Source organism: Conger conger, chromosome 18, assembly GCF_963514075.1.
Source record: "Conger conger chromosome 18, fConCon1.1, whole genome shotgun sequence".
Classification (NCBI taxonomy): domain Eukaryota; kingdom Metazoa; phylum Chordata; class Actinopteri; order Anguilliformes; family Congridae; genus Conger; species Conger conger.
Genome location: NC_083777.1, coordinates 33,108,580 through 33,122,070, shown reverse-complemented (window position 1 = coordinate 33,122,070; position 13,491 = coordinate 33,108,580). Strand labels below are relative to the sequence as shown.

The 13,491-nt window shown below is 44.0% G+C and overlaps 1 protein-coding gene across 1 annotated transcript; it reads right to left on the bottom strand.

Moving 5' to 3' along the window:
• Nucleotides 1-1,207: 1,207 nt before the first annotated feature.
• On the bottom strand, nt 1,208-12,865 carry si:dkey-228d14.5 (uncharacterized protein LOC796266 homolog). Its single transcript, XM_061227629.1, has 7 exons — nt 12,570-12,865; nt 7,151-7,198; nt 6,951-7,010; nt 5,891-5,958; nt 5,230-5,360; nt 2,420-2,597; nt 1,208-2,036 (listed from the first exon to the last, which is right to left on the bottom strand). The coding sequence occupies exons 1-7, from the start codon at nt 12,632-12,634 to the stop codon at nt 1,849-1,851; spliced, it is 738 nt and encodes a 245-aa protein (XP_061083613.1). The 5' UTR covers nt 12,635-12,865; the 3' UTR covers nt 1,208-1,848.
• Nucleotides 12,866-13,491: the final 626 nt, after the last annotated feature.

Here is a 13,491-nt window from a genome sequence, read left to right as displayed (position 1 = left end):
CAGGAAGGAATCAGGAAGACATTCCACAATAATCTGCAATTGGAGGATTAGGTGTCTCGCTCAGGGACACACCCAGGGCAACCCTCCAACTGCCAGATGACTGCACTTAACTCCTGAGCCAATCTCACCCCTTATTAGATGTTGATTACGCAGGAAACCTTGTCTGAGGTTGAGTGAGTAAAAAAGAAATCAAGGTTTTTCCTGATGTGTTCACACCTCATTTCAGCCTCAGAATGTCTCAGTGTTTCCCTCCCTTTCCCATTCTTAACTAACATTGTCATTTCCTGAATCAGTGCTCCAAGTCTTATCACTGCCCTCCTGCCCTGCCCTGCCCTCGCACCCTGCCAGTCACAGGACTTTGACTAGGCCACTCCAAAACTTTAATTGTTTCTTTTCAGCCATTTAGATGTGGATTTGCCTTTGTGTTTTGGATCTTTCTGCATAAACCAATTATGCCAAATTCTGATTCTGGTACAGAGCAGTAATGGCAAGTTCCTACTCTCTTATGAACTTCACTGAGGCTAGAGAGGTCTGCAGGTCTGTGGATTCACTGAGGCTAGAGAGGTCTGCAGGTCTGTGGATTCATTGAGGCTAGAGAGGTCTGGATTCACTGAGGCTAGAGAGGTCTGTGGATTCACTGAGGCTAGAGAGGCCTGCAGGTCTGTGGATTCATTGAGGCTAGAGAGGTCTGGATTCACTGAGGCTAGAGAGGTCTGCAGGTCTGTGGATTCACTGAGGCTAGAGAGGTCTGCAGGTCTGTGGATTCACTGAGGCTAGAGAGGTCTGCAGGTCTGTGGATTCACTGAGGCTAGAGAGGTCTGCAGGTCTGTGGATTCACTGAGGCTAGAGAGGTCTGGATTCACTGAGGCTAGAGAGGTCTGTGGATTCATTGAGGCTAGAGAGGTCTGTGGATTCACTGAGGCTAGAGAGGTCTGCAGGTCTGTGGATTTTCTTCTGGGATCTTATGTGACTTCCAAGATGAATTGTCGCTACAACCTTAGAGAAATGTTGGCAGGCTGTCCACTCCTGGGAATATTCACCAGTGTTCTCCATTTGAAGATATTGGCTCTTACTTTGGTTCAGTGGAGTCCTGGAGCCTTAGAAAGGGCTTATTTTTGTGTGTGAAAGAGGTATAAATTGTATGCAGGTTGTGTATGCAGCGAGTGACATTTGTGTGATGTGATTTGTGTGAGGAAATGCAGACAACTTTAAAAATAAATGTTTATTGTACTGGGTCGGTCCTGTGATTGTTCATGCATTTCTTTCCAATTCATACCAATCTGAAGAGCCTGTGATTTAGCCTTTCAAATGGGCAGTTTTAGTACAATGACTTGCCACCAACACTTAGAACAGTACCTTTCTGAAAATGGTAATCTATGAGGTTATCAGGGTTGACAACTTAGTTTCATATGTCCGTCAATTCTGAATATTGCAACTTGTAAAACATAGTCATGACTCAGTCATTACAGAATTTTGAGGAATAACAGTCTCACTTGCATGTACAATCCATGATTTCATAAATATAATAACAGCATAAACAAATGGCAAAAGAAAATGTTCAGTAAAAGTTCATTTGGAGAAAAAGCCCATCAGTAAAAATGTGTATTTGTTCTTCTGCCTCACATTAAAAGTGCATCCTGTTTGCAGTTCTCAGAAAGCTCAGAATTTTGGCTTTTTACAATCATTTCAAAAAGCAATAAAAATACTACTCACTACTCAGAATTTGGCTAAAATGCTTGCATGTGACTTGTTGCTTATATTTTCTTTTATTGTATGTAATCACAGGGCTGTGAACCTGGCCAATGTTGAGTGCTTTCAGCATAAAAATGAGTGCAAACGCTGAGTGCATCAGGACAAAATCAAAGCCTTTTCTTCATCTCTTTTTCCCAGCAGTACGGACAGCATGGAAGATGAAAAATAGTAAAACTCCACCACGAAGCTCAGCTCAAAGAGCTCCAGATTGACACTCAGAATCCACTCAAAAACAGCGGCTAAGTGGATGTAGACATGGTCATCCTTGACAAAACAAATGCAGTCTAGCGGAATTCAGTTAAAGAAAGACTCTACTGCCATAACCCGCCCCCCCAACCCAAAATTTGCAATGCAGTGTGCAAGCAGGAGTCGGCCAGTAGCACAATACATCAGGACTGTGTGACTGTTTACAGATTATATAAAACGCCACACATAGGTTCCCCGTTCAGCTGTCTGCACAGTCAGTTAATTGGGATGAGTGTGTTTCTGATATTAAAAGGGAAAATGGGAAAGCATTATTTATCTCACAAGTCATCTGCGGTCTATGACTGTATGACTGACAAGTCTTTGAATGAAGTAATACTTATGGTTTGTTCAAAGAACATCTCTAATGTTAGGTTAGTTACACACCTCGTTCTGACTGGTGAGAGAGCGGGTGGAAGGATACAGCTGATGGTGGCTATGACCTGAATGGTCGTGGAGGCGATGCGCACAGGGTACAGCAGGAAGTCCAGGCCACTGAGAGAGCACTTCCGGGTCAGCAGGGTCATGAGCAGGGTGAAGAAGCAGAGGCTGACGAAGCTGATGGCGGCCCCCAGGTAGTGCAGCACCGTCAGGTCCCCGGGCTGGAGGAGGACCAACACCTTTAATATGCCCTGACTCTGCTCATACCCGCCCTGACTCTGCTCATACCCACCCTGACTCTGCTCATATCCGCCCTGACTCTGCTCATATCTGCCCTGACTCTGCTCTTATCCGCCCTGACTCTGCTCATATCCGCCCTGACTCTGCTCATATCTGCCCTGACTCTGCTCTTATCCGCCCTGACTCTGCTCATATCCGCCCTGACTCTGCTCATATCCGCCCTGACTCTGCTCATACCTGCCCTGACTCTGCTCATATCCGCCCTGACTCTGCTCATATCTGCCCTGACTCTGCTCATATCCGCCCTGACTCTGCTCATACCCGCCCTGACTCTGCTCATACCCACCCTGACTCATATCCGCCCTGACTCTGCTCATACCCGCCCTGACTCTGCTCATACCCGCCCTGACTCATATCCGCCCTGACTCTGCTCATACCTGCCCTGACTCTGCTCATATCCGCCCTGACTCTGCTCATACCCGCCCTGACTCATATCCGCCCTGACTCTGCTCATACCTGCCCTGACTCTGCTCATATCCACCCTGACTCTGCTCATACCTGCCCTGACTCTGCTCATATCCACCCTGACTCTGCTCATATCCGCCCTGACTCTGCTCATACCTGCCCTGACTCTGCTCATATCCGCCCTGACTCTGCTCATACCTGCCCTGACTCTGCTCATATCCGCCCTGACTCTGCTCATACCTGCCCTGACTCTGCTCATATCCGCCCTGACTCTGCTCATATCCGCCCTGACTCTGCTCATACCTGCCCTGACTCTGCTCATATCCGCCCTGACTCTGCTCATATCCGCCCTGACTCTGCTCATATCCGCCCTGACTCTGCTCATACAGTTTACAGACGCTTCTGATCTGACGAAGCTTGAGAGGATCTGCCATGAAGAATGGGACAAACTGCCAGAATCCAGGTGTGTGAAGATTACTACATTTGCAAAAGATTGAATACATTTGCAAAAAATTTTCACTTTGTCATTATTGGTTATTGAGTGTAGATAAATGGCAATTTTATCCATTTAAAAATTAAATAAATTAAAACACAATAAAGTGTGCAATAAGTGAAGGGGTCTGGACACGATTTTCTGAAGCCACTGTACATTTTGTGGAATAAAAGCATGAATATAACCCTAAAAACAGAACCATGAATAACCCTGAAAGCAGGTATTAGGGGTGCAGGTGTCCATGGGGGCAGGTGTGCATGGCCACTTCCACCAGAAGTTAACAATCTTTTTTATTATTATATATATACATATGTTTGGCAATATCCACTCATTTGTTCTGAAACAAAAAGTAGCCTATTGCTTCAGCAGAAAAATTTCTTTTTTCATTTTTGGGAAATAAGGGTCCATAAAATACAAAAACAGATCAATAAGTAGAATAAATAATGGCATATAAATAATAGATAAAATCTTAATGATCTCTATCCCTACAGGTCAGTCGTGAGTCATATTAACCACTTGTAACAGGATGACACCATACGTCTCTTTATAATCTTTATAATACAGGTAGAAACCGGTTTGATAAGCATCCCAGGAACTTTATTTCATAGGCATAGCAGGCTAATTGATACCATCCAAATTTGCCATCTTCACTGGGTAGGATTCAGATCAAATTTTGTCAGTATTGTTTCCAGCAACCGATGTATAGAACATTTTCCCAGGTCATCTTACTCTGGCCAAAAATATGATCTTACTGGGTAATATGGATGCATACATTTAACCTCAATATCCATGTGTTCTTCATCTATTGTATTAGCCAGTCCAATCCCAAAAAAATCATAACAGCAAACTAACTTTTTCTAACAAAAAAATTGGATGGTTTAACATGTTGATCTAACAACATGCCCAAGAAAGATGACAAGTGTCTGGTACTTCATATCAGCATCTGTACCATTAAAGCACCAACAACTTTTTAAGCCTAATGAACTGAAACATGGTGTCATCCTGTTACAAATGGTAAGAAGTCCATCTCAACCATCTTCACTCAATTGCTGCACACAGTTAAGTGCAATATGTGCCTCCTCAGTTGTGTTGCCCCCCTGATTACAATGTTACATTATTTTGTTTATCTATTGAATATTCATAGGTGATGGATAGTGAGATGAGTACATGACTACTTGTAATTGTATTCTGCTTGGTTAAGAGAAGGTGGTTCAATTTAAAAGGCATGGCAATTGCCAATTTAAAGCTGTTTAACAGGCTTTAACAGGCTGTTTATCGCCTCAAAACGGCCTTGGTCAACAGGTGAAGCATGTCACTTTACCCACAAAATGGGTTTGATTTTCACAAGGGGCTTGCTTCACCAAAAGTTCTGGCCAGCAGCCACCACTGGCGTGGGTGCAGGAGTGCGTGGGTGCAGGAGTGCGTGGGTGCAGGAGAGCGTGGGTGCTGGAGTGCGTGGGTGCAGGAGTGCGTGGGTGCAGGAGTGCGTGGGTGCAGGAGTGCGTGGGTGCAGGAGTGCGTGGGTGCAGGAGTGCGTGGGTGCAGGAGTGCGTGGGTGCAGGAGTGCGTGGGTGCAGGAGTGCGTGGGTGCAGGAGTGCGTGGGTGCAGGAGTGCGTGGGTGCTGGAGTGCGTGGGTGCTGGCACACGTTCTTACATTGCAGTTTCCTGCCATGAAGGCTCCGGCGGCGACCACACAGCCGAAGACCAGGGCGGCCTTGCTGAGCAGAGCCTGGCTGTGGCAGCGCTCCATCACATGGGCATGGTGGCACACAGTGAACACTAGGACTGTGGGAGACAGAGTCACTGTCAGTCAACACAACCACTGAGAGTCACTGTCAGTCAACACAAGCACTGAGAGTCACTGTCATTCAACACAACCACTGAGAGTCACTGTCACTCAACACAACCACTGAGAGTCACTGTCACTCAACACAACCACTGAGAGTCACTGTCACTCAACACAACCACTGAGAGTCACTGTCATTGAACAACACAACCACTGAGATGGAATCACTGTCTGTAATATGATAATGTAACACCACTTAGCACACTGTGGGTCTGTAATATAGTGGTGTAACACCACTCAGCACACTGTGGGTCTGTAATATAGTGCTGTAACACCATTTAGCTCACTTTGGGTCTGTAATATAGTACTGTAATGCCACTTCGTCACTTAGCATACTGTGGATCCGTAATACAATACTGTAACACCACTTATCACACGATGTGTCTGTAATACAGTACTGTAACACACTAAACATGTTGCAGTATGGTACTGTATATATGATCATTTTATAACACTGGGCTGTACTTACACAGGAAGGACCCTGCACTTGCAGTGGCAGCGAACAGATAACTTTCTGGGGCATTTTTTCCACTAGTGCTGCAAAATAGGCAAAAATGTTTTTCAATTGTGTCATTTTGAAAGGGAAACATGCATTTAATAAGGGCAGTGTTTCTCGGCATACTGCAGCAGTATTGGGATCCAGCTGAGCCACCCAAGTTCTTCACCCTTCCATTTATGATGCTATTGAGTATTCCTTCATCTACATGTTGATATTTATAATAAGCAATGGTTTTATATTCTCATCAGCATATTTAAAGTCTTATATGTTTTCTAGCACATAGCTACTGCTACTGAGCGGCTTAATTTAAGACAAAAGGTAAAGACAACATTTTAGACTATGGAAGAATGTATGGAACAATACTGTGAGCTATAAGTTAAAAAGGACTGTCTTGATTTCAGTAAAATATTGAGTGTGTTGGGGCTTTATTTTGAAGTATATGCACTCAGTGAGCACTTTATTAGGTGTTTATTAGACTTCTTTTTTAGACTTCTACTGCTGTAGCCTCTCCACTTAGAGTTGCAATGCACTGTACAATGCAATGCAGAGATGCTCTTCTGCATACCACTGTTGTAATGTCTGGTTATTTGCGTTACTGTCACCTCCTGTCAGCTTTGACCAGTCAGGCCATTTTCCTCTGACCTCTTTCATTAATAAGGTGAAAACCTAGAGATTCTAGAGACTAGTGTGCGTGAAAATCCCAGGAGATCAGCAGTTTCTGAGATACTCAAACTACCCTGTCTGCCACCAACAATCATTCGACAGTCGAAGTCAATTAGATCACATTTTTCCCCCCATTCTGATGGTTGATGTGAACATTAACTGAAGCTCCTGACCTGTGTCTACATGATTGTATGCATTGCACTGCTGCCACACAATTGGCTGATTAGATAATCACATGAATAAGTAGGTGTAATAAAGTTTTCCTAATAAAGTGCTCAGTGTTTGTACATATTTAATAAAATACTTTAACTGTCTAGCTTTGTCACACATTGTTTGTGTTTCTGGTGTCAGTTTCATTCTGCCTTACCTTATGGTGGGAACATTGCAGCAATCTTCTGTTGCATTATAGTAACAGTCCTGGTAATCCCTGGCAATTAGACAACATTTAAATATTTGTTGAAATGTTTTGACTTAGTACATATCTATGCATTTAAAATGTAGTGAATAGGAGTAATATTGGGAAGATGAGGGTCTCTACTCTCAAAGGAGTCTACAGAGTTCACTCACCAGTTGCTAAGGGAACACACATGGTTATGGAACAAAGCCAGGCCATATCTGTAAGAGACAAACACATACAAACTTATTCATTGACATGAATTTTGTATTGCGAGTCTCCCAGATGCTGTGTGAATCCTGTTTAATGAGTAACCAGGAACTGGGTGGCTGGTGTTACTGGAAAACTAAACTTCCTTCTGCTTGATCATTCCACAAATCTACTGTGAATCAGCCTTGGGAAACTTAATGGACTATTGGCTGATTTACATTACATTACATTATTGGCATTTGGCAGACGCTCTTATCCAGAGCGACGTACAACAAAGTGCATACCCATAACCAGGGATAAGTTCGCTGAAAGACCCTAGAGGTAAGTACAATTTCAACTGCTACCTGTACAACAAAGATAAGGACAAGGGCCATTTCTTCTTCTTTTTTTTTTTTTTTTTTTTTTTTTTTTGAACAAACAAACAAACAAACGAGCAAAAGTGACCAAAGTTAACTATCCAAACACTGCTTACCTAGCCAACTAAAAATACCGATACACAAAGCAAGTCACAGAGACAACAATTAAGGTTCACAGGGAGGTAGGGAGGGATGGGGAGAGGTGCTGCTTGAAGAGGTGCGTCTTCAGCTTGCGCTTGAAGGTGGGGAGAGATTCTATAGTTCTGACCTCAACGGGGAGTTCGTTCCACCACCGTGGAGCCAGAACAGACAGTAGTCGTGAGCGTGAGGTGGAGGTTCTGAGAGGGGGAGGTGCCAAGCGGCCTGTGGAGGCTGAACGAAGAGGTCTGGCAGGGGTGTAGGGTCTGATGATTTTTTGCAGATAAGCTGGGGAAGACCCTTTAACTGCTTGGAAGGCTAGCACCAATGTTTTGAATTTGATGCGAGCCATGACAGGCAGCCAGTGGAGGGAAGTAAGCAGGGGGGTGACGTGTGAGTATTTGGGAAGGTTGAAGACCAGACGAGCTGCTGCATTCTGGATGAGTTGGAGGGGTCTGATGGCGGACGCTGGGAGGCCAGCCAAGAGGGAATTGCAGTAGTCCAGGCGGGACAGAACCATCGCTTGGACCAGGAGCTGGGTCGAGTAGGGGGTGAGAAAGGGGCGGATTCTCCGTATGTTGTAGAGGAAGAACCTGCAAGACCGGGTCACCGCCGCAATGTTCTCGGAAAGGGACAGTCTGCTGTCCATCACCACGCCGAGGTTCCTTGCACTGGGTGACGGCGTGAGTGTGGTATCCCCGAGAGAAATGGAGAGATCCAGATGGGGAGAGGAGAGGAGAGGAGAGGAGAGGATTTATCCACTCTACATGCGGGGCAGTGTCAGATATGGCAAAAAGCCACCTCTGTGGTTCAGAATTAACACTAGATTATTAAAACTGTTTAACAATATGTAAGGGAGCGGGGGCGGAGGATCGAACGTGACCTTGATGGGCTTCTAACGAGTTACCCAGCAGACGTGGGATAACCACTCATATTTTCTAGGGATATCCTCCGAGATGAGGGATACGCCCTAGATGAGGAAGGGAATACATAACTCACCGGCACTCAGCCAACCAAAAGAACGACTTGTACAAAATGGTTGTGAGTCTATTCTGACTCGAGCGAGGTAAATCAGCCTCACACCTTAATGAAATGGCGATAGTAAAATGGGGCGAGCAGGACGTGGGTATGCAAACAGAACACAGGAGATAACTACACCGTCTCCCAGCTACAGCATAGCAGGACATGGGTATGCAAACAGAACACAGGAGATAACTACACTGTCTCCCAGCTACAGCATAGCCTACTTCGGACTGTAAACGAAAGTGAAAACAGGAAGCAGGATTACTGATACTAACACTATAATATACAAAAAACATTAAAACTCTAATTCAACTGACGAAGCAGGAATACTTATACAGAGGTAGGAAGTGTACACAAACAGTGACATGGGTCTCAGTGACGAAACCCAGAGCTTATCGGCAAGTTCGCAAAGCTCTGCTCTGAGAGGGGCGATACTCCAACGACCATGGACACCACTTCATTTTAGGAAAGTCAGCAAAATTATTGGAACATGTGACTGACAGGTGTTTCTTGTTGCGTCTTAAACAATAAATACCTTGTACAATAACTTGGAATGTCCTGAAAAAGAAAGCAACAACAACAGCAGTTGATGACAGAAACATTGTGAGAGCTGTGAAGAAAAACCCCAAAACATCAGTCAGTGACATCACAAACAATCTCCACAGGGCAGGGGTGAAGGTATCTCATTCAACCGTTCAATGAAGACTTAGAGAGTGCCAATTTCGAGGCTATATCAGAAGATGCAAGTAGCTCATCAGTAGTAAGAATCGGAAGGCGAGATTACAATTTGCAAAGAAGTACGGACATGGGCCACAAACGTTTTATGGACTGATCAGACCGAGATTAACCTCTACCAAAGTGAGAGAAAGGCCAATTGTTGAGAAAGAAGGGATCTGCTCATGATCCAAAACATACAAGCTCATCTGTGAAGCACGGTGGAGGACGTGTCATGGCTTAGACTTGCATGGCTGCTTTTGGTGTGGGCTGTAAACTTTATTGACAATGTAACTAGCAGCAGGATGAATTCAGAAGTCTACAAAAACATTCTGTCTGCCAATTTATGGAGAAATGCATCCAAACTCATTTTCATGCCGCAGAACAATGACCCAAAACACACTGCCAACACAACAAAGGATTCATTAGGGAGAAGAAGTGGAAGGTTTTAGACTGGCCAAGTCAATCACCAGACCTTAACCGAATTTAGCATGTATTTCACCTCCTGAAGAGGAGAGTGAAGGGAAACCCCCCCGAAACAAACAACTGAGAGAAAACCATCACAATAGAAGAATACAACAGTTTGGTGAAGTCAATGGGTCACAGGTCGCAGTTATTACAAGCCATTGACAGTGAGGGATATGCTACCAAATATGAAGTGTTATTTATTTTCATTTACTTGAATACTCTCTGTTCCAATACACCGAAAGATTGGGTGGTCTGATACCAAACCTGCTATGTTCTAAGTAGTTTACACACCTGGATGTAAATACCAGGAAATAAAAGCTGAAATTCTGAATTCTTGTCCTGTGTTCATCTTTTTATCTCAACCCCAAATGTATTCACTGTATTGCAAAAACAAAGGAATTGGCCTTGCTCTTCCAGTACTTTTGGAGGGGACTGTATTTAATACTTCGTGCAAACACCCCTGACAAAGATAACAGCCATTATCTTTTCCTATAATTTGTGATTTGTGATTGTGATAAAAGGTTTCAGAACACATTTGTTGCCGTTTTTTACTATTCCACCATGGTGAATCATTGATGTAATTTGGTTTATGCTTACAGACCTCCTCTTCAGTTCAGACCACAGGTTTTTGATGAATCGGTGTGCTGTAGTCAGTGTGTTATTGTCAATATGGTTTAGTCAGTGTGTTATTGTCAGAGTGCTAGAGTCAGTATGTTTTAGTCAGCGTACTATAGTTAGTGCGCTTTAATCAGTGTGTTACAGTCAGTGTGCAATAGTTCATGTGCTAGAGTCGGTGTGGTTAATCAGTGTGTTACTGCCTGTGTGCTATAGTCAGTGTGTTACTGCCTGTGTGCTATAGTCAGTGTGTTACTGTCTGTGTGCTATAGTCAGTGTGTTACTGCCTGTGTGCTATAGTCAGTGTGTTACTGCCTGTGTGCTATAGTCAGTGTGTTACAGTCAGAGTCGGTGTGGTTAGTCAGTGTGTTACAGCCAGAGTCGATGTGTTACAGTCAGAGTCGGTGTGGTTAGTCAGTGTGTTACAGTCAGAGTTGGTGTGTTACAGTCAGAGTCGGTGTGGTTAGTCAGTGTGTTACAGTCAGAGTCGGTGTGGGTTAGTCAGTGTGTTACAGTCAGAGTTGGTGTGGGTTAGTCAGTGTGTTAGTCAGAGTCAGTGTGGGTTAGTCAGGTTAGTCAGTGTGTTATTGCCTGTGTGGGTTAGTCAGCGTGTTACAGTCAGAGTCGGTGTGGGTTAGTCAGTGTGTTAGTCAGAGTCGGTGTGGGTTAGTCAGGTTAGTCAGTGTGTTATTGCCTGTGTGCTATAGTCAGTGTGTTACTGCCTGTGTGGTACAGTCAGTGTGTTATTGCCGGTGTGGTTTAGGACCCAACCCTTGATTGCTTCATTCCCCTCTCTGCTTCTAGGCTGAGCTTCAAAGAGGTTTCCGTCTGATAAGCATGTTTTCTTAAAGTCTGGAAATGGTGCTTTGCAATGTCCAGCACAGTAACTGATTAGTTCATCCTGTTCGTTCAGTCAGAGTAAAGTGGCTTGTGTAGGGAAGTGTGTAAACAGACACAGAGCAACACTTTCCCACACCTTCTCAAAATATTAGGGAATCTCCCGATCCCCATCAGGAGGTTACATAGTGAATACATTCCAGAGAATTCCAGAGATGGATGCCTGTTTTCCCTCAAATTACTATTAGATTTGTCTTATTTTTTTATAATTGCACTTTGTATAATATATGTATCATCCTCTTTGTATCTTATGTTGATAATAAAGTTATCTGTATATAGTTTATTCTTCTATTTATTTTCTGTGATGCCCAACCCCATATACACCTATATGTACCGTCCTGTTGATTTTCACTCCAACTCTAACAAAGCACACCTCATTCAACAGCTATAGAAAGCTAGCAGAACATGTGTCGAAATTACACATTACACGAACAGTACAATAAGTCTCCAGGAATGAGGTTTGGCAGCCCTGCCTATGGATATTGTCTCTTGTCTGAGCTACAGGACTAATTGATGATTTCACTCCTGCTTGATCCCAGTGGGAGGTTCACATCTGATACTAGTGACTAGTGTCTCCTGAACAGAAGAGAAGACTTGACACACAACTTTTCACAAGCAGCCAGGGAAATTTACATTCAGCCTGACATAAAATGGTATCTCCAGTGATAGCATGCTCAGCTACAATTTATAGCATTTTCAGAATTTGAACTTCTAAAACACATTTAAAGTTGTGTTAAACCTAGAGTATGTTGTTTATATCATTATAAAATATAATATCCAAGGCTCAAGACAGCCAGGATACTATTTAAAGATATTTTTTAGGCCTTTTTCAGCTTTATTGGACAGTTTAGAGAGACGGGGAAGACATGTGAGAAATGTCAGACGGTCGGATTTGAACTGCCGACATCGCGGCTCACAATAAGCATGTGGTCAGTGCTCTACAGGCTGTGCCACCGAGACACCCCAGGATACTATTTAACTTGAACCATTCAAGCCCCCATAACAGTTTAATTTCACTGAACTGTTGAAGTAAACAGTTTATTCAATAAATACAGAAAAAACATTTTAACTTTTAGTTTAGTATATCAGGTGATTGTAATCAGGATTGTTCAAATACATTGCAGCGATTTCAGTTGCCAACAGTGGAAACAGTGAGATTAACTGCACTTACACAGCCCAGGAACCGATGAAGGACACTGCCGCGAGTAGGATGGGCAGGAGGACCCAGCAGGCCATGTCTGGACGGCGGACGCAGTGGACAGAGCACAGAACAGGTAGTGACAACTTGTCAAAATTCAACCTTCTGAGGAGAAGCTTCCGGGATTCCAGCTTTGGGTGTTTTAGCTGCCTCTAGTCACAGTCGTGTCACCACATGGCTGAACAAACGTGCTTCTCTGTTTTTCTTTCTTCACAGTTTAGTTCCCATGACAGACACAGAATGCCCGCACCTGCCAACAGCTGGCTTGCTCAGCTGGCTCTGTCAGAAATCATGCCATGAGCAGGGGTGTAACTCTTTCAGCTCCAGTAGACACTCCCCTCTGCGATCCACAGCACCAATCCCAATAGCAGCAGGCAGATGAGGAGGGAAATGCCCCACTGACAGTATTATCTGTGAGTGTATGAAGCCTAACCCTTGCCCTAACCCAAACTGCAGGTGCGAGGGATTCCAGTCTGGAGACACATTTCTGGAGTCCTTTCTTTGCCACGATTTGTCCAGTTCTTACCTCTGAATGAAGACATGTCCTGTCACTGTTCTAACTTGTTCACTTCATTTGAAAGTCATTTCTAAGGTTTATAAGGTTAAGGCCAGGAGGCTGCCCCCAAAAATTAACGGCCTTCCCTACAAGCCTGCACGGAGTGTTACATTCAATATCACAGATTCTGAAAATGTGTTTCTATTGGTCCTGAAGACCTACCATGGTTTTCTCAGTGTTTTATCATGCTAGCCTCCCTGATCTTTCAGGTGAATAATAGATGGTTGTGGAGAGGCACATCCAGCTCTGGGGTTTTCCAGTTCTAAGTATTTATGGTATTTAAAGTATTGAAGCCAGTTAAGGTATGGGACATGGCCATAAAGAAGTACTGCATATGTA

What these genes read in the sequence shown, in the direction of transcription:
- si:dkey-228d14.5 (XM_061227629.1), bottom strand. Translation starts at nt 12,634, where the DNA reads ATGGCCTGCTGGGTCCTCCTGCCCATCCTACTCGCGGCAGTGTCCTTC. An exon ending in TTCATCGGTTCCTGGGCTGT is followed by an intron (nt 7,199 to 12,569) that starts GTAAGTGCAGTT and finishes TGTCTCTTACAG; the next exon opens with ATATGGCCTGGCTTTGTTCC. An exon ending in TCATGGCAGGAAACTGCAAT is followed by an intron (nt 2,598 to 5,229) that starts GTAAGAACGTGT and finishes GTCCTCCTCCAG; the next exon opens with CCCGGGGACCTGACGGTGCT.